General features: G+C 44.9%; 1 protein-coding gene across 2 annotated transcripts; it reads left to right on the forward strand.

Annotated features, from left to right (window-relative positions):
* The first annotated feature begins 1,486 nt into the window (after window positions 1–1,486).
* GJA5 (gap junction protein, alpha 5, 40kDa) lies at window positions 1,487–19,506 on the forward strand. Of its 2 annotated transcripts, none has more exons than XM_008948340.1 (2): window positions 1,487–1,750; window positions 18,374–19,506. In XM_008948340.1, the coding sequence occupies exon 2, from the start codon at window positions 18,427–18,429 to the stop codon at window positions 19,504–19,506; it is 1,080 nt and encodes a 359-aa protein (XP_008946588.1). In that variant the 5' UTR covers window positions 1,487–1,750; window positions 18,374–18,426. The 2 variants fall into 2 exon arrangements, with proteins under 2 accessions (XP_008946588.1, XP_008946589.1); XM_008948341.1 differs by lacking the exon at window positions 1,487–1,750 and adding an exon at window positions 7,629–7,681.
* Window positions 19,507–26,753: the final 7,247 nt, after the last annotated feature.

Raw genomic sequence — 26,753 nt, forward strand, 5'->3', positions numbered from 1 at the left:
GGGGAACAGAAGTTAGAGAAATGTTCTAAAAGCTGTAAGAATACCTTAAATAAATGCAAGATTATTGCATTTACATTAAAACTACCAAGTTTAAGACCAAGTTTATTAGGCTGTTACAGAGACCATGCACTCACTTTGACCCTGTTATAAGCATCTAACCTGGATAAATTAAAAGGAACATACAAAGCAAGATCTTCTACCACTTGCCAATACAAGACATTATTGCCCTAGGCCACAGAGAAAACTGTCGCTTTGCCTTCCTGCTTTTAGTTAAGCTAATGAGGAGAAGAAGGAAGAGAATTCTTGAGGTGGGCTCTTCTTTTCATCTGAAAAGCAGTTACTGAGTTGTTCAAAGCTTGTGTGCATAGCTCTGCAGGCTCAGTACCTCTCAGCACCTAACTTTCTAGAGACTACTACAGCACCGTTGGAAGGAGAGGTGAGTTCTTCCTATATGCTCCCTGGAAGCAGGCTAGACAGCAGAGAGCCCTCTGGAAAAGGGATATGGCTTTGCACTAAGCAGAGTTTGTAAATGCTTCTCAGTTACTTGTTTTATTCTCTTCCTGTTTCCTTGCAAACGATGAAACTCCTTAGAAAGGCTCAGGCAGCACAGATACTCTCTGCTCATTAATATAATAGTTTGGCTGTCCATTCTTCTCACTAGCCACATGCCAGCGTGTTTTCAGTGACTTAATGGCACTGCTACTTTGAGGTAGATGAATGAGGAAGCAGACTGCAGCTGCTTCTGAAGGATAAAAATATTTTTTACTCAGGGGGCTCCAGCAGTCCAACATGATCAGGGACACCTGGGCTCTATTCCTGGCTCTTCTGCAGACCTGCCCTATTGTTTTTCTCCTTTCTGTAGCTCTAAACGAAGACCTTTCCCCTGCCAAATTCGTAATCTTAGGTGTGAGGCTTCCTTCTGAAAATCTGAGCCACAATAAGGAATTTAGGGAGATGGGGATAGCCTATGAAGGCAAGCCCAGGCATTCGTTTGATAACAAAATCCCACGAAAGCCATTGCACTGGTGAACTCCACGAATAGCTCACAGGGCAACCTTACTTGCACCATTTACCAGTTAGCCATCTGCTCCCTTCAGATACTATTTTATGGTTTCCCTTTGTTTTCACCGAGGCCTAAACAGGAATGAAATTGTGAGTCTTGTCGCTAGCCCTTTTAAATAAATAGCTCTGCCATCACTCTAATAAGTTTGACAAGTTGGTCCCAGGCCCTGGGCAGGAAGCTAATAAACTTCAAGTTGCTTTTCTATTGTTTTCCTAAAACAATTTGACTTCCTTTCTGATAGCCTCAAATCCCTTCAATAAAAATAGAGTAGCTGGGAGCCAGAGGAAGAGCTGAACTTGAGCCAAGTTTTGCTTACAATGCCGCCTGCGTAAGATCACATTTTTATCCTGATCCACGAAGACTCTTTAAAAGAATAGAAGGCAGACAGCTGCCAGTGCATGTCAGGAACTGCTCAGGAGCTAGTCTCTCCCAGCACTGGTCCTCCAGGCTTGAGGGAATCTCCAGCCAGTGAGCCAGTGTCAGACCACAGCAGCAGGCTGAGCTCCTGGGAGCTGGCTGGGGTTTGCTAACCCTGTCCAGTGTCCTCCCTCAGACACGGATCTCTTCTGGGAGCCAAATATTGACACAGAGGTGGCCTCCAGCAAGACCAAAGAGCTGTGCTAAAGCTCACCCTTCAGTCAACTTCACCTACTCCTCCCTCTACCTGTGCAGGCTCAGCAAAAAGAGGTAAAGGTTTGTTCTTTATTTTATTCTCACTTTGGGAAACATGCATATGTATACACACATATGTTTTTGTAAAGCAGCATTCATCTAGCTGGAAGTTTACAGGACAAGAGGAGTGTCTGCTGGCTAAGTAGATAAGGACTCCTTGCTTCAAAATGACTTGCTGATCCTTTAGACAAATCCTTTATGGTCTCCATGGTTTGGTTCCTCCACCTGTAAAGCAAGGAGAGTGTTTACAGGAGCTGTAATTACATTATCATTTGCAAAGCACTTCTGAACTACTCAGAGATGCTGCAGAGTTGAGAAGTGGAAGCAGTAGCTGAGAGAGTGTCGTGTTTTATTTCCAGTAACATAAAGCTGACAACAAGCATTTACTTTGAGATAGATGGTCATTTCTCCTCGGTGAGATTAAATTATCTTTGAGTTTTTACTGCTGAAAACTTTACTGGCAAATGTGACTGACACACAGTGACATTTTACATCTTGCTGTTTCATGCTTCTTCTTTTCTCACTCTTTGCTGGTTTGGCACTCTGAGCTGGGAAGGGGAAAAGGTCCATCTATAATGGAATAACTTTGGAATTTTTTTACTAAATAAGGAACTGTGACTATAAAACTGTGTCCCGTCATTCAGTGGCCCATGGTCACATGCTACTCCTGTTCCCTTGGGCCCAGCCTGTTCTTCAGAATTTGCCTCCTGCTGGAGGATGCCTTCAAGCTGTCTCCAGTGGTCTAATATATATCAGAGAACTTCCCTCTCCCTCCTTCTCTCTCAATTATATCCATGCATGGGGATTTTAGATAAAATGTTTCACCAGGAAGGCAGCATCCATTGGCACTTAGAGGTGCTTGCCCAGCAAGGGATAATACAAACAATCAGAATAGGTGCAGTGCTGTGGCCAGGCATCAGAGATTAAATACTTACGAGAAGTTTCTATCTCAGCTGCTGTTATGTGGCATTTTTTTTCTGAAATTTCCCAGTGCAGTAAATCTATATCCTCCCCAAGGAAAAAAGTCATGAGTAACAGCGGGAAAATAAAAGATATTTTCCCTTCAAATGTTCTCTTGAAGATCTAAAATCTCAGGATAACATCTACCTGCATTTGAAGCAGTCTTCCAGCAAAGCCAGATGCTCCAAGAACATCTGTTTTATGAGAAGACGTTCTTTCATATGTGAGCTCTCATCTATACTACTGCATATTTGCAAACCTTCTCTATGCATTGTGTTGGCTTGCTCTTGTTTTTTAAATCCCTGACACTGGATGAATTCTCCATTAAATATCCATGGGATCAATGCTGAAAAACTCGCCACACAAACTCTGTTCAGGATTTAGCTGGCTTCTGTGTGAAAGGTAGCAGCTCTGATAAGGCAATAAGGCAAGTGCAAGAAATAGAATGAAAAAGGAACCTCTTGGCTTATCAGGTTCAATCCCTTTGAATAACAGGCAAGTACAAAACAAATAGCGTTTTCTAAACTTACTAAGCTCTGTCCTAAATCTCATTAGGTATCCTCCCTCACTTGTGCTACTAGAATGCTGTTCCAGAACCTCCTTCCCTGCTCTGTTGCTTAGAAACCTTCTGATTTCTAACCTAAATTCATTCATGGCCAATTTATATTTATTTATTCTTCTGCCACCTTGTCCTTTAGCTTATTTAGCTCTCCTCTCTCCCCAGCATGCACTTTCCCAACCCCCAATTCCTGAAAGTATTTATAGGCAGCAAATTTCTCCTCTCTTAACCTTTGTTCTGCCAAACTAAGTATAAGCTCCCTTATAGTATTCACCCTGCAGGCACATCACATCGTGTCTTAATTACTTTGGGTATCTGCACTAGCATAAAGTTCAGTGCAAAATAATTAATGCAGAAAAGCTCAAACTAGTAGCGCATAGGCCAGCCCAGATATCTCTGCAGTCACTTCTGTGACTGATAAGTAAACATACTCTTGGCCAAGTGACATCCTCCATCCCTCTGATCACCCTGTTGCCTTTCTATGCACCTGTTCCATGCTGAATATCTTTCTTGAATATGGGTGAGCAGCATTGCACACACTGTTCTGGTGAGGTCTCACATCCTCTTGGACAGCACTACTCTTCACTCGCTGCAGCTGGAAATACTGCTATATCCTGAAAGCTTACTGACCTTTTCACCCCCACATAGCACGGCTGGTGCCTCCTCCTCCTTTGGTGACCGTCATCCAGGACTTTCCCCGTCTCTGTCCTGCCCACTAGGTACTTCCAACTGCTATGAGAGATCCCTGTTACTCTGAGTAACAAGTTCCTAGTGTGTTGCACTCTTGCACTCTCCCATTTAACCTCATGTTGATCACTCCAAACACAAAGAGCCTTCAGCTCTCCTAGTGCTGGAATCCACCTTTGCCCTGACAATACCTCACAGCTTTATTCCATCAGCAGATTTCATTATCATTTCTACTTTCAGTGCCAAAGTAATTAACACAAATATTAAAAAAGATCAGTCCTACAAGCAGTCTTTGAGCAGCCTCTCAGAAAACTTCCCTTCATCCTATTAGGGAACTGGTGTCTCAGTTCTGTCAGTCTCTTACCCACCTGAAGATTTCTCTAATAATGCCTGTCATCTTCAGCCGAATGTCCTCCATTAACTTGCTGCTTCTGGGACAGCATATCATATGCCTTAGTGAAGTCCAAGTAGATAAGGTCTGCTGTTTCTTTTACCTAGACAGTCACAAATCTTAGCCCAAGAAAGCTATTTACCTCTGATCAAAAGATGGTACTTGTCCTATTTTCCCCTTATCTCCTTGCTTCATTTCTCCTTTCCTTCAAAATCCGTTCCACAGCATCATAAACTGCTGAGATCCGCAAGCTGCACATGGCAAGCTATCAGCTGTTCTCTCCACTCCCACTGTGTGGGGGAGCATTTTCTTCCACTTGCTCTCCTCACTCAAGTCATACAAGTTTTGCATAGCAGTCTCTTGGGGAGGGGAGGAAAAATCCTTCTTCCCAGCTTACCAGTGCACAAAACAGCTATTTCTCTAGCTGTGGAGCTGGAGAAGCTGCCATGACACTTCCATTTTCCCTTGAAGAGAGGGCAGTAAAGAAGAGAAGTAATGCCACACCAAGGGGCTGGCTGAGATATTTATACATCTCCACTCACCCTTCTGTGTTTTGCCTCCCTGTCTGCTTTGACCTGTTCCCTTTCTATGCATCAAAATTCAAATAGTTTACTACAACAACAACAACAATAACAACAACAAAAGAGCTTGTAACAGTTGTAACAGTTACCTCTCAAACACAATGCTTGTATTGGACGGAAACCTTCTCCTCTCCCTCATGCATTCAACAGAACTAGAGCTGTATCTGGTGGAGTCAGAAATTAACTTTGTAGGAGAATGGGTATGCCACTCAGGAAGGTACTGGGATAGGAAACACGAAGGAGAGAGCAGGGGCTATCAGACCTGATCACCCTGAGTGTGCGGCAAAGTGTCACCCACACAGGGAGGGATTACATTTCAGACAGGCAGTTCACTCACAGGACCTGCCTCTCTATAGCGTGAGAGAAACCCTTGACAAGCCTTAGCTAGCCTCTCCCAGAGCCATCTGTGAGATAGATCTGCACTGTTAACACCTTTTTTTTTGACAATTCTATTATAAAGTCCTTCACAATTTACTGGCATAATATCAGCAGGAGTTTAATAATAATAATAATGTTTTATGGAAATTACTCCAGAAAGACAAAAAAAAAAAAAAAGACAGTGATACTCTCCTTCCCAGGAAATTCCATCACAGGTATATAACTGCCAGGCAGGAGGGGGAGAAACAGCTTCAGAAACTTTCCCTCTTTTTTTGAGTTCCCAAAAATTCAAAGAAATGAAGCACCAAGTGAACGTGTTTTTCTCCATACTAAGAGTTTACTGAGCTGCTATGAGAATGTACTGTGCCCTGTGTGTCCTGCACTATCAGCAGGGATTCAGCCCTCTCAAAAGGAAGTTGCATTCTTAACTTCAGAGTGAGAGAACATGCCTACAGAGGTAGCCTCTGCACGGCGCTGTCCCTGCGTAGGCTGGCTTTCAATCGTGTGACTAAAGGGGATTCTAAAATAGTAGGGGAACAATTATTGCATTAGAATAGTTCCCATCTCTGCGTTTTAGTCTCTGGACTGCTTTTGCTTCATGATCTACACTAGCTCTTGCATAGGCACCACTGGGCAATTATTTTCTGGATGGGAGATATCTAGCCTGTTTTGCCAATGACCAGGCCTAACAGGAACGACACAACCAGCAGGAAGAGAATCCAATACGCAGACTGTATTGTAGACACAAACGTTATGATATGAATGACCGCCGGGGGTACAAACAGATCAATCAGCTGGTACATAAACGACACCAGCCCCAACGATCCCACAAAAGATGTGACTCGGCCCACAACAGGTGGGACAAACAATGAACCGAGGTTTCCCATAGCTGGCATGGGAAACAGCCAAACCAGTAAGTTAAATACATAAGAGAAAGGTGCCCACATGGCAACTCTCACCCGATCCGCCCGCGTTCGCAAAGGTCTAAACAGACTGGGGCCCAGCTCCAGGGAGAGTCAGGAGGTCTGCCCTGAACCAGGAAGCTCTGTGGAGTGCCCTCCACAGACAGACACTCCTGACTCCCTGCAAGTGGTCCCAGCTTTTATCCCCAAGCAGACACCTGACCTTTGTCAACTCAGTGTGGGACCCCTGGGGCTCATTTCCCTTCTGGCTCTCCCTGCAGGGCCGGCCGCACCCTGGGGGGAAGCTATAAGGCAAACTCACCACCTCTTTATGAAGGGAATCACCCATATGTCAACCTTAATTCAGGTTCAATTGGGGTTCAAACCCCAGCATTTCACTAGCCCAGGAAGGACTGCTGGAGGGACACCCGCCAAGGCTTGTGCACAGCCAGCAAGCCAGTTCTCAGGGTAGCAGAGTCTTCTGTGCAAATCTCGCTCTCCTGATGCTGGTTCTTTGAGACCAGCCTTTATCGAAGCCAGAAGGCATCTCTGATTCACCCTCCTCTCCAGGGCCTGATGTGCAGGAATCAGAGGCTCGACTTGACACATACATAAAAGACAAGACCTTCAGACACTTGATATGCCAAAAGCATTTTTTAGAAAGGCCCAAATGCTTATGAATCAGACTGTGTATGTGCAGGAAAATGGGGGTCTGGTGTATCAAAAAACACCTCTCCCGACAGGCAGGTTATTCTCTATTTATCATTAAAGGGGGCCAGTAAAACCCTCCTGGGAAGCATCAGCTGCCCTTTGGGACAAGGCTGCAGCTGTGCTGGGCTGCTGGTCCAAGCCAGCAGAGCAAGCCCTGTGTTATTTGAAGAGGTGGAGGACCTTGCTCCACATGAACTCAGCTTTGCCGGATTAAGCTTGAACGAGTCAGAAAAAATGTCCTTCACTGATGCCTTGCACAGAAAAAGCTTCCCAGGATCTGGCTGGTGTAACTGTGGGGCAACACTGTCTCTTTTCGTTTAAGGAAGGCTTAGGGCCTGGCATGTTATCTGGGGGAGGAGGTGCAAGGAACAGTGGTTAGTGGCAACTGGAAGGGAGAGCGCAAAGCCGGCAGCGAGTGCATCCTGTCGGCATAGGGAGGGTGGCACAGGGAAAGGCTGAGAACAGAGAGGGAGCAATGAGATCTATGGTCTTTAAAGGAAAAGCAACAGGAAACTAGGTTTGAAAAGAGAAAGATTAGTCTGGAGGGGGAGAGACAAGAAAAGTAGGTGAAGAAAGAAGAGAAGGGAAAGGCAGAGAGGCAGTGGGAAAGACAGAAAGTGACACAGAAAGGGGGTGGAGAGACAGAGAGGAAGAGAGAGAACCATATTAAAGGAATAAAACCAAGCAACTGAGAAGAACAAGGAGTCCAACTCAACTACAGAAAGGAAAAGTGCTAAAGCAAGGAAAGGAGACAGAAGACAAGATCCTGGAAATCAGGTAAGTAACCATGAGGGGGAAGTAATAGTACTGCAGAAGTATTGATGGCATATCAAGCTGTTACACTCAAGGGTGAAAAAGCACGAGGGGAGAGAGGGACCTGGTGAGGCAGAAAAAGAGGGATGGCCAAACCTTTCCTTTCGATTTCTCTCCAGAGCATCCCCGCTAGTAACAAGATGGGCTTGCGACATTTTAAAAACTAAACTCATTTTGTCACAGGTGTCTACAGACATGGCCAGGAAGCCCCCCTGCAACGAACATGGATACTGATAGATTTCCATGTCCTGGAAAGCAGGATGAGTCCCAAGTGTAATGTGCAAATTGCGGTTTCTGCCAGATCCTATTTCAGCATATGCTGTCAGGCTGCTCTGGGGAGGGTGGTGAAGGGAACTCGTACCTGTGAGAGGCTCTCAGGGTATAAACACTTTATCAAGCGTCCGTGTGAACCGCCGATATTCCAAAGTGCACGGGATGGCTTCAGAATATTGTAGTTTCTTTTCCTTGAGAGTATTGTGTCCTGGCTGGTCTGTGACACGCAGCCTGGGAACATAACTCCAACGCAGAGAAGTGCCTTGCTCCTATCTCCCAGTCACCCGTGCAGCGTGTGCTGTGTGGGGAATGCCTTTCTCCTCCATCCCAACAATGCCCATGGCAGCCTTAGCGGAGAGGCACGCAGACCTAAAGGGACAAATGCCCTCTCCTGCTAGCAGCTGCTGCTTCTTTTTATTTGCCTTCCTAACTTTTTTTTCCTTTTTTGTATTTGAAATAATTATTCAGTTACATTTCCATAATTTAATACTTCTAGCTTTGCCACCGTATGTCTCAAAGAATAGCCCAGCTTGAAAACACAGTACCCCTATACATCCACTCGGAAAGCAACAATGAGTGTAAAGGTTGCCTGCTAATTACCACCTCTGATCTGTGATGACTCCTTTGATTTCTTAAAGGGTCATTTTACTGGCCATCCATCATGTCTAATGAGCTTTGTGACACTCTGATTTTATCAGCTCAGGTAAACTGAGGCAGTGCCTCTGTCCCTGAAGTACTGTAAAACCCGTGAGAGGATCATGTCAGTAGCATTCCTGGACTAACCTCAGATAAAAAAATCACAGGCTGAATAAGCCTTAATGGTTGAACTCTTCCTCCGTGCTAATAAACCCATCAAAATACTTTGGTGAAGCAGTATGTGTGGTAGTTTTTCCTTACTGCCATGAGATCTTTAAGGCTAAAGAACTTAATGCCTGTAATATACATGTATGCATATGTGTGTGCAGCTAGGAGCGGGTTAAACTGTTATTCAGAAGCCTTGCAGTATTCAGTATTTGTACCAGAAGCCAAACAATTCTGTATTTGCTCATCTTTTCAAAATCTACTCTGAGAAGAGCACAGAAGATTTCTAACTTTCTGCCCCCTTTCCGTGGGAGCAGAAGAGTAGTTTTAGAGAACTCCTAAGACTTCAGGGTTTAAAATACTCATCAGGCTCTGGTAGCTTGGGAACTATGTTAAGTATTCCTGCTACTATAACCATCTGAGGTTGTTGGTTTTTTTCCATTCAACACTATATATTATCACAATATTTTAGTATTACAGGCTTTCACATGAAAAATTTAAACCTTGCCAGAAAATACAGAACTTCATATCCTAGTCTCTCTTCTCTGTTTGACCTTCAGACAGATAACACACATTCTGCACGTTTGCCCTTGTTTTCAGACTTATCTTACAGCATTGAAAATAGATGAGAAGGAATGAGTAATTAGTACTAAACAATGTCATTAGGGAGCACATTTCAGAGACCGCTCCACACCTCGGGTGCTGTTGTATAAAGCACAAGGACAGAGGCTTAAAATTAGAAATAGTTCCCAAGAGGCACTAAAGAAACTTCAATCTTTGGGCTAAGAATTCTTAGAAGAGGGGAAAAAAAAAATCAATTTTATGGCTATTGATAAGCAACAGAGGAATCTCTATGAAGATATTTTAGCACACCAGCTCTTTCCTTAAACAAAGAAACATTCATGCCACACAGTAAATAATGAGCATAGAGATGCATTCTTCTAAGTCTCTTTAGTGCATCTTTAAAGAGGCGTCAGTGGTTTTTAATGTAAGAACTTAGGGGTTTAAACTTACATTTCTGTCTTTCTTCATTATCTTTGTCACTACAGACATGCCTTAAGAAAGGCTGAGATCTTCCATACGAAACTTCTCTCCCTTAGAATCAGAAAAGCTGGCAGATGGGCACAGGTGAGCACCCTGGCTCAGGGCACAGGGTGGCTCGGGAAGCAAGGCAATCCGGCGGGGGCGACTGCTGCGGAGCTCCCGGGTCTTTTACGGGATGTATTCAAATGTCTGGTGAAGAAGGGAAGGAATAGTGGGATGGAAGAAAAAGTTTCTCCAGTTCAAAATCAGCTAAAGCTATCTCAGAGGACTTGAGTTAATTCTTGCTTCTTACTCCAGTTTCCTCTGTCAAGATGAGGCAAATTACTTAAACCACATTCCTTCACAAATGGCCTCTCAGTGTTGTCTCTTGTCTTCTGAATGTCTGACTTTTAGATGCGATCTAACTGGTGGAAGTGATAAACTCTCCCACTCCAGCATTAAGCAGACAGAGCTCTGCTTTGAACTTATGTTATATGCTGTTAAGTACACTGAAAGAAAACCACAGATTAGCAACATCTCTAAAGAGCTTCCAAAATTAATGAACTTATTTTATCTTAATCTCTTACTGCATTAGTTCCTCAACTGTAAAGTTGATCTAATACCATCTCTGTGCCTTCGGGTGGTATTGAAAATAAGTAAATTAATAATTGTGAAGCAATCAGATACTGTTGTGATGAAAGCCATAGGAAAACCCATGAGGAAACTAATAATTCTGTCTTTAGAACTGGACTTGAATAATGTACAGTAAATGAGGCACAGGCCACCCACCGAACAATGAGGAGAAAACAAAACATTGAATAGCTGCTGTTCAAAAAAGCCCCAGCTAGGCTGGCACAGAATAAGGCAGGCATCCTGTGCAAAGAATTAGGTGACAATGTGAGGATGTGGTTAAAGACTCATAGCTATGAGGCACAGGCACAAAGATATTAAATTAAGATTACTGAGAACAGTAGCTCTAGCATTTCCTAGCTCCCTGCAGCTGGGTTTTGCAAATTCAACATTGGTTGGTTTTAAGGGGGAGGGGGAGATACATGCACATATATATGTATACATATGTTGAGTATATAAAATAATCCATTCACAAATTATAGCCAGTTTTTACCTTGAATGAGAAGTTAAATACTTGAGGCAAGGATAAGGCAATGAGGCTGGAGCGTGAAGAGAATCCTACAGATTTTTGGAAAGAAAGAAGAAATGAGATTTGACAAGGTAGTAGTAAGTGGGAAGTAGATAGTTACTGAAAATTTCTCCTTTCGGAAGCTGAAAGCTTTAGCAGTCTGGGTGCTGTAGAGAGTTAAATGGTCAAAACTACTAAACAGCTGAGGCTCTGCCTCTGCAGGGGGAGCTTGGCTGTAGGAGAGCAAAGGGAAGGTGACAGACAGGGAGACACTGGTGCAGAGAAGAGGGAAGAAAGGGTGGGAAAAGTCTGAATGAGTCTCCTTCTCCTGTCGGTTTTATTTCAACACTATTACAAGTTGCATCTCATGCAGTCTATGAACCAGTCTAAAATCACATGAACAGGTTTTTTGCTGCTATATTGGGCCCAATGTGATGCCGGCCATCACCTTTACATCTCCTTATACCAGCCTCCTTCACTGGCTAAGTGGAGCTTAAGACCAGCTTCTCTCAGCAGTGCTCAGGCATTACAACAGCCTCCAAATTTCTCAGCAACTTCCAGTTTTCCAGAACACCCTCTGCCCTGTTTGGCTGTCCGTCTCTCCTGTATACAGCACTGCCCAGTTTTGCATCAGCTGCAAAATCATATAAGTTAGCTTCTCCCTAGAAATATATAGAAACTGTGAAGAGCACCAGGTTTTGTAATCCTGAACTGGATGCTCTTCAACCTATTAATTAAGGAGTAAGATGAGTATTATCCATTAGCCTCTTTGCAGAATTTACATCGAAGAGAGAATTTATGTTTGGTTTGTTTTTTTTTTTTTTTAGCAAAAAGCATGTGAGCCTTCATTTAGCTGTTTTGTCCAGTTTTGTTGCATTTGTTTGGCTCTTTAAGGACTCACATTTCTCTAAGGCACAGATAATCCCAGGAGAATTAGATGGTGCTCCCTGCATGCAAAATGTAAGCCTTGATACCACTAAGCATGTAACTATTTGATGCAGGCATTTCAAACACAGTGGGACAAATTCATTGCTCAGCTTGTTTCATCTGAGTTCAAGGTCTCTTCTGTTCCTGATCTCCTGCGTCTACCTCAGGCAGAGCTTGGCCCTAATGCCTGGATATATGAAAGCATAACTTGACCTTGGCCAAGTCAGGGAAAAATAGCATTAGGTGGCCTGGACAGACAAAAAAAAAATCACCTAACTGAGAGTCTGCAGCTTCACCATCACTTCAGATGAAAATATTCTACCTAATACTGTCATCTGTGTGTGTAACACATTCCTGATGTACACACTTGGAGGTGTTGAGTGACTTCCCTCTCTCTGTGTGGCTCTGTGCGTCAGGGTGGGTGTGTGTTCAGGAGGTGACAGGTCATTCAGCTCCCTTATCTTCTCACCCACTCTCTTTTTTGTGAACCTTGAGATTTTCCACATTTGGAGAGGAAAGGGAAAGCATACTTCATGAAGGAATAACAAGCTCTCTGTAGCTCAGTATGACCCTTCCAAAAATTGCACTGAACTCAGGAAGACCAGAGAGATGAGAAACGCTGGATGTCTGTCTTCTAGAACAGAAGCTGTTAACATAGAGCTCTGCCTTTCACATGAGATTTGAGCACAGGAGTCATTCTCCCTGATAATAATTCAGCACAGGACTTTGAATCCAAGGAACTAGAAAGGAACCTGTGCAAACATGCGAGACTGGTTTTTTTGTTTGTTTTTATAACACATAAAGAAGTACAAACCTATTTAGTCCAAATACACAAGAAGAGTAGAGTTACAAACGTGTCTAAAGAACTGGCCTATTTCAGGCAGAAACTTATCATAAGCACCTTCATGCACATATGAAGCCAGAGACATGGTGTTTGGATAACAATGCCTAATGAGTCACTGCTTGTCTATTGTATATATATATATGAAGAAGCCAATGTCAGTAAACAGTGAACAAAAAGATACATGCTGAGGTGAGCTGTAGCATTGATCTATGTGTCAAAGCTCTGAAAAGCCTCTGGAATTCAAAGCATCACACTCGTGCTGGACAGTGCATTTCTAACTTTATTCATCTTTTAATGTTCTAAGCCATGTGCCCCTAAAATGCTTCCTGACCCAGCACAGGCAACAAAGGAGCACTGTACATGTATGCTGAAAAGGCTGCTTCCTCCTTTTGGGCACTGACCATGGCTGCGGGCTCTACCAGCAATAACAAGGTGTTCATGTCTTAGAAAAGCCCCCATCCCTCCCCTCCGAAACAAAAAAAAAGAGAACCTTCGCTTCTCCCAAGTGTACCTGCTGTAGAAAGGGTAGCAGGAGAGGGATTTCTTTCAGATGACCAACACAGTATTGTTCCAGAGCACAGGAGAGAAGGTCTGCTGTCTGTAGAAACAGTGTTGTGTCACTATCACCAAGGCTAAGAGGTGACAAAAAGAACACAAGTTTGCAAGTCACAACCCCTGAGCTCTATCCCCAGTCGGACACTGACACAGTGACCTTGAACAAGCAGCTTGCCCTTTCAGAAACCCAGTGATCACAAACTGCAAGATAAAGATGACAACATCTGTACTGCACAGGATATTGTGAAGCTGGATTGCTGCTAAAGGGGCTCAAGATTCTGAAGTGAAGGTACAGTTGTAGGCTTGAGATTCTAAAGTGAAGGTACAGCTGCATAGCAAAGCAGCATCAACTAAGCTCCACCACAGAGCTGCAAGTGTCCTTCCTGAGTGCCTGCGGGTATAAGAGCCAGTTTTGTCATGCAGGGACCACTCAGGTCTGGCTGCAGCCTAACAGTTGTCAACACAGGGTAAAAGATCTCTGCCATGGTAGCTATCTGTGGTGCCACACACAGGCCTGAATCTGGTATGAGTGACACTGGAGGAAAGAAGGCCACAAGCAGTTCCTAGGCACTGATCGTACCACAGCTGGCCTTGACGTTCCACTGCACAAGACTCACTTCTCAAGTGCCCAGAACCTAAAGGAAACAGATGCATCTCCATTCAGTAGCTCAGAAGGGGTGGACTTGTTGCATGGCCTCCACACACAGCCTCCGTGCCTGGTGTGCGAGCCTCTTCAAAACATCTTGAGCCCCAGCCTCCCAGTTAACTGGGACATCTGTTTAACTGTCAGATACACACATTTGTATAAAACTGAGCAAAGAACATAGGCAAATTGGGAAAAAAAAACCACAATGGCTTTAACTTAATTACTTTCCCCCTCCCTGGGAACCATTCTTCCCACACACAGAGAAGCCTTCCTTGGAAAGCCTCTCTGCACACCCCTGGGACCTGCCAGGGGGAAGAGGTGAGCCCAGCGAGGGAGACCAGAAACGTTGTTCCAATCAGGCTCTCCACTTCATTTTAGAAACATCCTGAAGAGATGGCAACCTCCTGTCACCTGCCTTGTTGGAAAAGTTAGTGTGAAGTGTCAAGCTCAGCTATTTATATCACTGCTGATAGTCTTGCTTGCCTTCTAAAGAGGGAAAATTTTTCTTCCTAACAAGCTCCAGGGAAATAAACTCATATAAAAGAAGATGATCATGCAGGAACAGCCCTCCTGGCTCTCTGGTGTGAATGTCCTAGCTGTTCCTGAAAGCCCTGGTTAGTCTGATGAGAACGAGCACACAGCCAGAGCAAGCAGCAGCGACGCAAAACACTTGCCTGTCCTTCAGAGCAGGCAGCATCACCAAGAGGATGGGCAAAACTGCTCCAGGAGCAACAGATGCTTCCCCTCCTGCAGAAGAAGGTAGCACAAGAAAGGAATGGTGCAGAGCTGCCCGTGGCTGGTGAGCCAGGCTGGCATATTAGCGGGTGCTGTCGATGCTGGGGTATTTTTATCGTGGAATCTGGCAGTCACAAGGCAGCCCAGAGCTGAGCAGACTCCTCGCCTGGCCTGCGGTGTGATACACGGCTCTCCCCAGCTTTAGCAGCGTTCCAGGTGATGATTAAGCCAGCACGGCCACGTCGCTGGGTTTGTGCCAGGCTGTGCTGCTCTTTGTCACACAGGCACTTCCCAGCACCAAGGTCCCATGACTGCGCACAGCTCTTCTGTGGATCCCGCGGGAAGCTGCCAGCCAGAGGCACAGCTGGGCAGTGGCATGGCCCACGGCTCTCTCTGCATGACTCTGCTGTCAAGATGGTCTTCTGTCAGGTGCTGAGATCCTGCAAAGATTCCCAGAGGTGGTCTTTGCTGAGTCACGAGAGTGTGAGACAAGATTTGTCCGATTGAGTCCAGACGAGGAATATAAAAAAAACGCAGATGCTCACACACTGAGAGGTCAAAGCATGTGAGGCTGCAGCAGTCTGGGAATGAGGAAAGGGAACTATATGGAAAATTCCCAAGAATAGTAAAGCCCTGAGGAGAAAGGCTAGGTCAGAGGCAGTCCTGCATAGCCAGGAAAAAGCTGTCAGGAGGTGACAACAATCCTCCCCTTGCTGCAGCAGAGAGATAGATGCTGTCTTCTGTTGCTTGAGGAAGCCCTTGGTCTGGCATGGCAAGAGTAGCTTGCTAACAGCCAAAAGAAATCTAAGCCAAAAATCACTGCTCTAGGAGTGAAACTCCTTCTCCTGGTTTCTAAAACACATTCTCCTGTGGCAACCTATGCCCTTGCAGCAGCCGCCTCAGCTCTCTGTGGGTCTGTAGCAGGGTGATCATGAGGGCAGTCCCTCCTTTAAACAGCCTGTGCAGGGGAACAGCCAGCAAGAAAAGGCAGAGGAAATGGCCCTACTATGCACCCTAAGCCTCATGGCTGCCAGCCTTAGATCCTTCTGATTTACATCCTCTTGGAAAATTTTGCGCATGTGTGAGGCAGGTGAATTACTGTTATTCTCTCATCCGTTAACATTTATTATTTCTGGATTCACATGTTTGCTTTACTCTGTGGTCTGTATGCACTGATTTTTACAATTTGCAAGTGCCTGGGTTTAGTAGTCTTCCCTAGGGAAAACAAGCCATAGTAACACTACAAACTACGTGTGCACGGTAGAACTAATGGGGAGAGGTGCTCAGTTTGTGACTGCGTGTGCCCACAGCAGGAAAGAAAACTCAGCCTTGGCACAGTCAGGGAGAACTGGGTTCATTTTTACCCTAACAAGCAAGGTGAGTCAAGAAAAGGCAGCTGTCAGCTAACAATAGCAGTAGCCATAGGGACATATGCACCTGGAAAAATGAGGACACCCACTATTGCTTATGCTGTCTTGGAAGGAGAATTCCACACATACAGTTGTGCTACAGCATATTGACGTTGGATTCACCTGTACATTGAACTGTAGTGTAAGTAGCTGGTTGCCTTGTCTATACTGTGGGGAAAAAAACAAACAAAGAAACAAACAAACAAACACCAACCCTGATTTCAGTGCAACAGCCTATAAATATTTCCCATCACTGATTTATCTGCCTGTATTTAATCCCCTGGTGCTCACAGAATGAAGCCATATGCTAATTTCTCCAGAATGCAGTAACTGCACTGAAGTCATTTCAGAAGGTAAGACAGACCCACACATTTGCCAGTTCTTACCAGTACAGACAAGAGGAGTGAGAAAGACTGGCTGATTTTTGTGCTACAGCTCCTCCAGTTCTGGGCTGGCAGCAGAGGAAAGCTTCTGCATACGCCAAGCAATCACCAGGAACTACATCGGCACGATTGCAGCATGCCTGCCAAAGCAGAAAAGAGTCAAATCCCATCCTTTGCTTCCTGCTATGCCCCTTCTCCCTCCCCACACAGCTTCCATCAGGGAGTGAAGCAGCAAGTGGTCACCTCTCTGTCTCCTTACCTAAGCAATCCTCACCTTTCTGCAGGGCAGCCCTCAGCAGCACCAAGAATTTAAGGATTCAGCTCTTAATCTTTGTCCCCTCCATCTATTGCAGACGAACACTGCATATAAACATGGGATGGCATAAATCATCTTGTGCGCTGCTACGTTAAATGATGTCACTCACATAACCAGAGGAGGAGATACTGTTCCTCCAACAAGGGTATCTCCCTCTTCTCCAGCTTTTGCTCACAGGAAATCTACACAATATTGCTGCAGTAATTTTTCTGCTTTTAACGGTGTCTACTCTCCACAGATATTCTTAGCACAGTAAAAATAATTGGCTCTTAAAGACAAGAAAAGGGACGATAAAGAAGGAGAGTTAACAATTTGGACGCTATGGCTTTGGGATTTACCTTGTCTAGTGCTTTTAATATTTCATTATGATGATTATTAGGTTTTTCATTTATTCATTAAAAGGATAATTTCAAAAAGAGTGACTGTGAGAGAATATTATCTCCAAGGTAATACTTCTCACTTTATAGCACCTAGCCCTTAACTCATGTGCAAGGGAGAGCTTTGCAGTGCCCTGGGAAGGTAAGTGTGGTGAATAAAACTAGATGAAATGGTTGCTCAAGCACTCCCACACAGCTCCCCAAAAGATGGATTAAACGCATCATTCTCTTTTTATCTGTGAGGTCAGGGGACTTGGCCAGAAACAGTCAGTCAGAGTCAGAAACAAAACTGAAGCAGGCTCTCCTACATCCTCACTTTGCAATCTTAACACCAGCGCACCAAACCTTCCCTCTCATCAGGTGACATACCAAACAACACTTCCCAGGAGTTGCTGGTCCTTAGGAGACACTTCAAAGGAGGCTTTTTAATTTGTTTATGTCATTTGAACTCAGAGCTTAAGAACAGGAAGGAGCAAGATCACCTATTCAGATTTTGCAGCAGTTCTCTCTCAGAAAGGCATGTCAGGGTGGCAGCACATTAGGTTTGCAGGAGTGGCACAGCTCACCAAAGTCTTTACACTTCCCAGAATATTTGCAACTTGTAAATGAACCACTTGCAACTGGTGATACTGCAAAACCAAAACAAAACCTGTGGGCAAGGGGCAGGTGGGCAACAGGAGGGTCTTCTCTGCATTTCTTCCAGCAATGGCATCGAGCTCAGAAACAAAGCCCAGAGCTGCAAGCACTTCATGTTCCAGGTGTCAGTGCAGGTATTACACAAATGGAAGAGCCAAGGCACTCCCCAGACCAAGCTGTAGACTCCAGTCTTATCTCCAGGGGATCTGCCCATCAAGGATGCCCCAGAGTTCAGTTTACAGACAGGTGAATGCTACTTTAACTACATGGTCCACAGAGGATGCCATATGCAGACCGCAGTGAAAGGCCTTTCTGAAGCAAGACTAAATCTGGTTCAACCTTATAGTTTTGGCCACCCATTTAACAGGCTGTAGTTTCAGTAGCTCAATAATAATAATAATTAAAAAAAAAAACAAACGCCAAACAACTCAATAAATTTTTCTCAGTGGATGTGAAACAAATATCTAGGCAAAGTTTTCAGGTCAAATGAAAACATTTCCTTTGACACAAACCAAATCATTTCACTTCATGCATTCCAAGTTGGGCATTTCCTAATCCTCCTCAGAACCACTCTCTTCTATTTTCTCTCACAGAGGCTGTGTCCAATTCTCCCTTCAAGACTTATCACCCCTCCTAGTGAGCAGAAATGGGGGACTGGAGTTTCCTGGGAGAGTTCCTTGAGGAGGTTCACAAACACTCCACAGTGGTGGGGAAAGTTTGGTTGACCGTGCTCTTCATCTTCCGGATGCTGGTGCTGGGTACAGCAGCTGAGTCCTCCTGGGGGGATGAGCAGTCTGACTTCATGTGCGACACCCAGCAGCCTGGTTGTGAGAACGTCTGCTATGATAAGGCTTTCCCCATCTCCCATGTCCGATTTTGGGTCCTCCAGATCATCTTTGTTTCAACTCCATCTCTGGTATACATGGGCCACGCAATGCACACCGTGCGCATGGAGGAGAAGAGGAAGATGAAGGAGGCAGAAATAGAGGCCCGGGAGATGAAAAACAATGGTGATACATACTACCAGCAGAAGTGCCCTGTGGCAGAGAAGGCTGAGCTGTCTTGCTGGGATGAATCCGGAGGCAAAATCATACTCAGGGGCAGTCTCCTGAACACCTACGTCTACAGCATTTTGATTCGCACTGCCATGGAAGTGGCCTTCATTGTGGGACAGTACATCTTATATGGGATCTTCCTGGAGACCTTGTATATCTGCCAGCGGGCACCTTGCCCCCACCCTGTCAACTGCTACGTTTCCCGTCCCACAGAGAAGAATGTGTTCATCGTCTTCATGCTGGCTGTGGCAGTGCTCTCCCTGTTCCTCAGTCTGGCCGAGTTGTACCACTTGGGCTGGAAGAAAGCCAAGGAGAGGTGCTCCCGGTCTTACAAACCCAGCCCCAGCACAGCCTCTGGCAGACTGGAGTCTGCTCCGCAAGTAGAAAGGGCCCAGATGTACACTCCTCCACCAGATTTTAACCAGTGCTTGTCAAGTCCCAATGGGAAGTTCATCAGCCCCTTCAGCAACAAGACGGCCTCTCAGCAGAACACTGCCAACTTTGCCACTGAGAGGGCCCATGGCCAGGAGGATGCTGCTGGTGAAGGGCCCTTCATTAAGTCCAGCTATGCGGAGAGTCCAGAGGTGGCCAATGAATGCACAGCACCTGCCTTCCCTGAGAACTACTTCAATGAGAAACGCCGGTGCCAGCAGCAAGGCAAGGTCAGATGATTTGTCTGTGTGATCTGTCTCCAGGAGGTATGAGATGGAGCAGTCTCAATGCTTAGAAAAACTTTTGTGAAGTGGACTCCAGGCTTTTGCCACTAACCTACTTCCGTTTCAACGCCCTCTTGCTCTTTTTCAGTGGACATCATTCTTATACTGCAGACAGCACCTCTCACAGCTTAAGGCAAGGGCAGCCACTGGGACACACGCACTGAAGAGACGCACCAGCCTCAAGACGTGAAGCTCTTGGCCATACTTTCATCATGGGACCCACAGGGATTGGTGACTCACCACGCTTAGCCTGATAGAGCACAGACTAGCAGACTCCTGAGGCTGCCCAGCAGGTATCCCCTGTGACACTGTATTCAACAGACTGACTGGACCTCAACCCCCTTCCATCTTTGTTGTCTATTCAACATTTGCTACACCAGCTTGGCAATTACACTGAGCTGAAGCTTCTCTCACCTGCAGGGAGCAGAAACACTGGTAGGCTTTCTGAAGGAAAGACTTCCCCATCTGCTTTGTCCTTGCTCTTTCTAATTCTCCCTTTCTCTGCCTGAGCCCAGATATTTTATACCAGTTTACCTATACAATAAATCCTACTTGAATTTTTTGACACTGTGTATGTAACTATTCTCCATAAATAAGGACATCCGCGGTCCCCCAAGCACAGCTGCCTCATGTCTAGTGTTGGAATCCCTTCCTCATTCCTCAGTCAGCACAGCAGATTGGCCCCAGGGATATCGCTTAGATGATCGCTTGATAAAGACTAGGAAATTTTCCCAAGATACTTATGTCTTCAATTCTAAGCAAGAAATCCATTAACAGAAACAGAGCCTTTCCTGTGAGAACAGATATTTTACTAGTAAAAAAAGAAGAATTATCATGTGGAAACAAAGTGGTTTTTCCCCCTTTTTAAACTCATCTTCCAAGCAACCTGAGTGCTGCTGAAAGGGTGCTACCAGCTGCCAGCTTGAGAGAAAACCATCCTCTGTTTATCTGCAGAAAAGGTACAGTCTGAGTCTTCTTTTCAATAACCTACCAAAACACTTCAGCATCTTTTGCAAGCATCAAGAGTCCTCTCCAGGTCCTGTACACCATTCAGCTCTTGGCTGCTCTCTCAAGCCTGCCAGCCAGTGCAAGCCATGATATTTGTCCTCACAGCAAGTCCCTGTTCTACCATCAGGTCATGGAATCACAGAATGGCTTGGGCTGAAAGGAACCTTAAAGATCACCAAGTTCCATCTTCATCTCCACTCCATCCCTAGCTCATATGGCATAAGAAATTACCCACGGACCAGCTCTTTCCACCACTGTAGCCTCTCAGAGCAGCCACTTAAAGAGATTTGTGAAACGGAGCTAAGCCACTCCCTGTTGCTTACCTGTTGCTCCCCTTTTCAGACATGGGCCACAGCTTCCCAACACTGGACTGCACGAGCGAATGGCTGTGGACCAGCTTATGAGGGCACTGAGCCATTCCCTCTCTTAGGGCCACTAAAAGGGATTGCAAGTCCTTGCTCCTGATACTTAGCTTTGGTACAGTTCCCTGTACATACACATACATGCTCATACACAGAGGGGGGAAACTATTTTTTTGTTTGTTTGTAAGGTGTTTTATATACGTGTATTTTTTAATCCTAAAAAGACCTGTGTGTTTTCCTTAACATGAGATTTTAGTCAATCATGCCTAGGTTTCTCCTAATAAAGTTCTAACTCCATCTCTCCTTGTTGACGTTTCTCCTCTCACGTGGCTGAGAATGAGCTGCTAGCATCGATTGGGCTGCCCGCCAGCCTCTGCTGCTCAGAGATCACAAAAATTCCTATCGTCCAGAGTGGCAGAGATGAGGGGAGGGCTCGGCCAGGGGGATAAATAATCAACATCAGAAAATGATTGACTGACTGGCTAACAGAAACCCCCTCCAGCTCCCCTGCCTGCCTCTGCATTACCAAAGAAGACTGGGAAGAGCTGACCAGAGAGCAGAGCTTCCACCCGCTTGCAATGGAAACACTCCCTTCTTGCATCCCCCAGCACACCTCTGAACCCAGGGAGGCCACCTGCAATACCAGGCCAACTTTGCAGGAAGAGGGAAGCAAAACCCGTCCTCTGAGCATCTGATTGCTCGTCTGTGCAGTAAGAGGGCCCTGAAAGGCTAACATGCCTTTAGCATGAAAGAGACAAGGTCCTGAAAGACATTGAGAATCCACTGCCAACCGTCTCTGCAGAGAGTTCCTGGGGCTACTCAGCTTTCTTAAGCTGTAGTTGCCCAGCCTAAGGAAAATTCTTTCTTCCCTCAGCTGATGCCTCCCCGCTGAGCTTCATCCCTTGCTCCCACTTTCCAACTTTCACAGGCTCCCTCCCTCTGACCTTGTATCCTCCTCTCCACCCAAAGGAAGTGCCCTTTCTTCCTTTCTCCACACAGTCTCACATACCGTGACAGTCTGCAGGCTGGGGAGCTGCAGATCAGTAACATACTGGGTCTCAGCAAAGAGCCTCAGACGGGGCATAGAGAATAAAATCAGGACTTGATGAGGACATGAGGACAAGGACCTTTAACCGTGTCAGAAACTTCAGGGACCTTTTAAGATTAAAGGAACCTTGGTTTGGGGGTTTTCAGCCCAGAAAGGAGGATGCCACCTGAGCACCCACAGCCATACAATGCACCAAGAAGTCAGGATTTGTCCTGTAGGCCTGGGGTTCTTAACGGGCACGTGCACAGCCCTGAGTATGCCTGTCCCTTAGGGTGCCACCTTCCTGGGAGAGTGGTGCAATGAACACGTCGGGATCGCTCCTCTTGGAAAATCTGTCTGTTGAGTGGTATTACTGTTTCATCGGGCCACTCAAGCACTAACCCAGGCCTTGTTTAATAAACTGTTCTTGGCTTGTAACAAGCAATAGCCCAAACATTAAAAGCTCTGAACTACAGTTTCTGACGGAGAGTAAGGTATAGCCAAAAAATAAGGATAAGGATCTCCTCTATGCCATTTCAGACTTCTACAATACAACCATGTTCACAGGTGGTGTTTTGGTGATCTTTGAGACCACATGAGTACAACCACCCCAGCTCTCTGTCTTCCAACCTAGAGAGTATGTGTATCAAAGCAGATAATCTCCCTCTGCCACTCATTTCTTAACGTATCCTTGGTTCAGTCTTCTAGGTATAACAACTGGGGAATATTTGATGGATGGATGTTTGCACTGGTTGACAGACCATAAACTTATGATTCTTGGAATCCACTGTCAAGGCCAGCCAGGCTATCACACCATGATAGGAGCACATTTACTTCAACCAGTGAGCAGAGAGGCTTGCCTGTCATTTCAGACAGATTTTGTATTTATTGCTTGTACAAGTTGGATGGATGGACAATCTTATAGTTGTGACCTAAATCAACATTATGTATTAAATTCAGCCCTTGGATAGGCACTCAATCTTTAAATGGCAGCATTACAAAGACAATGCTCTGAAGGAAGGAAAAAAAAAAAAAAGTGACAGCTTCTCATCCTGCTCTTGTCCCTCTTTTCTCCAGAGTCCTACCTGCTGGAGTGGGATCAGCCTCTCAAAAGTGAATTTTCCAGCAACAGCTGGAACCAACATTTAGCAGAAATACTGTTGCCAGTCATCCTCTTGCTCAGAACACCTCAAACCATTTCAGTATTGCCTCCTCTAACTGGTGTCTGAAAGAGCCAGAAGTCAGGTCTGATCTACAGCCTTGTGCTGATCAGATACCAAGCCTAAGATAGGACAGCAGTGAAACGTGTGTTTCAACAAGCCCTTAAAACAGAAATATTTAACCCTATAAAAGGAAAAGCTATATTTAAAAATACATAGAATGCCAAAACTAACAAAGTAATGAGTCAAGCCAAGGTCATGTCTTTAAGTCCCTCTCCCCAAACAGCACAGTAGGAGAACTGGGCAGGTTAAAAGAAAAGTGAGGGAGAAACTGAGCTTAAAATACTTAAATATACTGAATACTTAAAAGCAATAGCTGTGGGTCAAGCAAGTTTCCTCCTTCAGAATTTGTGAGCAAGGCAACATCCAAGCAAACTCAAAGCTAATAACATTTCAGACAGTTAAAAGGGAGCAGGTAAAAAGATGCCAGGCTACACAATCTCCCCTCAAATATTTTTCCACAAAATACTACTTAGGCCGAATTAAGAAGATCCAAACTCGAAGAATAAAGCCTGTGTGTTGATAGGAATGAGAACATGCTTGACGGGACTGGAAGTGGCCAAAGTATGAAGAATGCAGAAATTCACAATTTAAAAAGCCAGTGTAGTGTGGTGGAGAGCCCGACCTGCAGCAATGGCAAGAGATGCTGACCACCAGCATCCATGGAAGCCGTGGACGAGCAGCTCTTCTGGTGATGCTGCTGCCTCCCAGGAAGCCTGGGAATAGTGCAGGCAGGAAGGGACCTGTCCTGTCTGCAGGGCAGCCCCCTCTGTCCCTGCTCCCTTGGGAGGCTCTCAGCCAAGAGGACACCCAGGCTCTTTATGAGCCCGGGCTCAGCAGGCTCTCACTGCCCCAAGGGGTTTTGGCATCTCCACCCAGTACAGGTTATAGGAAAGGTTCCTGTACGGGGCTGATGCCAGTTGTTGCACACATTTGTGAATAAAGTGCAACATTTTGGTGATTAGGTTACCAGCAGCAGCAGAGGTGCAGACGGATTGAAAATAAGGATGGAGAGCAGCAGTTTCTTAAGACACACTTTTTAGACGGAAAAATTGTGATTTTGAAATACAAAATTAATAGCTTTCCTTTTTCCTTAAATGTTTGCTGCTTATATAGTCTAGATGATTAAAGATCTTTCTGGAGACCACAGAACTGTAATGCCATATAAATATATGTATTACATTGTGAAGACAGAAAAAAAAGAAGAGGATCGAATGAGCTTATAACACTCTAGCAAAATAATGCAAAAATGCTTCAGTTTTCCTCCACTGAACATCGCTTTACATTTTTTTAAATCAATTTGTTGAGACCACATTCAAATACCACCACTGGTTTCCCACAGACATTTGAGCAATTGAGTTTGACAGGCAACAGAGTTCTCAGAAAGCGAATGTCAGTCATGGAAACTAAATTTTAAATTCATATGGGCCAATATCCACCCCAGAGGCAGCTGTGTGTTTCTCCAGCCATCAGGAGGCACAAACAATATTGCATAACCAATCCTGCCAATCACAAACCAAACAACACACCTCCACTGAAAAGTATGTGCAAGAAATACACAACAATAGATGTTTTAAAGACAGTTGTTTTAAAGATCAGTTAATAGTGAACATCTGAGAGAACTGTGGGTGCTGTCTGGTGGAAATGGTGGTTACTACAAACACACTTTTAGGTCCTTTCCACTAGTCCCTAGTTGTTGCCTGAGACATGGCTCGGAATCCTTGATGCCCACGCTGGAATCTCACAGAAGGATGGATGCGGATAAGGGGCACAGGAGACCCTACTTCTTTGGCTGCTCATGAAGTTCCCATGGGAAAATTCAAGACATTCAGCAGCCTTTCACCATTTTGTGCTCCCACACAGAGGGTTTTCTAAGCCACTCACAAGATCCTACAATTCCCAAGCACAAATGTAGCAAAAGCACAGTGAAGGCACTACAACCACAGTGTAGAACATAGTCCCTCACCCTCTGACACAGTTTGTCACGCAGGGCTTAGTATCCTGCCTACTAAGACAAAAACACAGGTCTCTGGAGGAATAAAAGCAACTGTACCACATTTGCTAGCAAAAAGTATTCCTCCAGAGCAAGCCAGGAAGCCAAAGTCAGAAAAGCTGCAATATCTACCTGTTCCTTTACAACTATTTCTGGATGGAGGCCTGTAGGACTGCTACATTAAGCCACTTTCCTCTCTTGAGGTGGCTACATCTTATTAGTGGATTAGGCACTTCTTTTTCTTTTTTAAAAAAAAAAAAATATATATATATATTACAAACTCTGTTTGGCTGCCCCGTGACAAGCTCCTGTGAGGCAACAACTGCAGCATTTGCAGCAACAAGACCAAGTGCCCTGCAGACTACTTTTTGAGAGGCCTGCTCCATCTCTCAGGGCTAGGCCATAGCAGGAAAGTGTTCAGGGATTACTCTGAAATGGGTTTTGTGACTGACTATTCATAGACAGGAGCTCCTCTTTATCAAAAGGTTAATTTAGGCAGGAAGGGCCAGGACAGATGCAGCCAAGCTAGAGATCAAAATGAATCATTAGGGACCCATGAGGGAGTTAAATTTTCTGGTTCTTGTTGGATATGAACCTAACCTTAAAAAGGCATCTCAGCAATGGTCAGCTAGATGACAGCATAAAGAAAGCAAAAGACACATGAAGTGATTTTTCTAGAAACTGGATATGGGTTGCAAGGACATGACATTTTTAACAACAGCCCCAGCAAAACCCAGCACGTTCATATTAAGCTGCACAGAGATTTCACTAGAAATTGTGTTAGCCACCAGCTCCTACCCTTAAAAGGAATCAGATTAGCAGGAAGAGGCAAGCCTGAGGTCAAAAACTTTCTGCTATTTGTTTGGGTTTGTATTTTAAGTAAATGCCGTGCCAGCTCTTCAGCCTGGGAACAAAGTTTGAGGTTGAAAAGTGCTCCTGACAGAACCAATGTGATGGGTGGCAGGCTATGGGCAAGACATTTCAGAAACAAGTGCCTAAAATTAGTCATAGCTAAATCACATAGTCCAATGAAGCCATGTTCAGCTCCCACCTTGCTTTTCTTCCACTTCAGCCCAGATTCAAGAAAGCACTTTGGCACATGTGTATTGCAGAAACTGCCATCACTTTCACTGCATAATATGAACTGTAAACCCAAAAGCACACGTGGTTTCTAACGGGTAATCCACTGAAAACATGCAAAATTTTTTTCGATTAATTTTCCCCTTAGAGATCACAAGAACTCTTTTCTCACTTTTTTTTTCCTCTAAAATTAGGCTTTAGATAATTTTTCACACCCTGTGTGGCCTTGTATAGTCTTACAATACATATTTTCCTCTCTGTATTTCTAGTTTCTCCAGATTCCTTTAATCTCTGGCGTTTCCAGAGAAATGCCAAATTTGAGGACTTTCTCAAAAGTTCATCGAAGTGCCTGGTTCTAAATCAATAATAAAGACAATCACCAAACGAAAGATATCTCAGAACAATCTTCCCTGTTTCCTGACAGACATCTCTGACCACACAACCACATCACAGCTCCCAGCACAGTGAAGTACCCAAGAGCTTGAGAAGAAAGGAGAACTAGAATGGGGGGT

This window comes from Merops nubicus, unplaced genomic scaffold, assembly GCF_000691845.1.
Source record: "Merops nubicus isolate BGI_N331 unplaced genomic scaffold, ASM69184v1 scaffold38509, whole genome shotgun sequence".
NCBI classification, from domain to species: domain Eukaryota; kingdom Metazoa; phylum Chordata; class Aves; order Coraciiformes; family Meropidae; genus Merops; species Merops nubicus.

Excerpts from the sequence above, each read along its gene's own strand:
- GJA5 (XM_008948340.1), top strand. The coding sequence starts at position 18,427 with ATGGGGGACTGGAGTTTCCTGGGAGAGTTCCTTGAGGAGGTTCACAAA.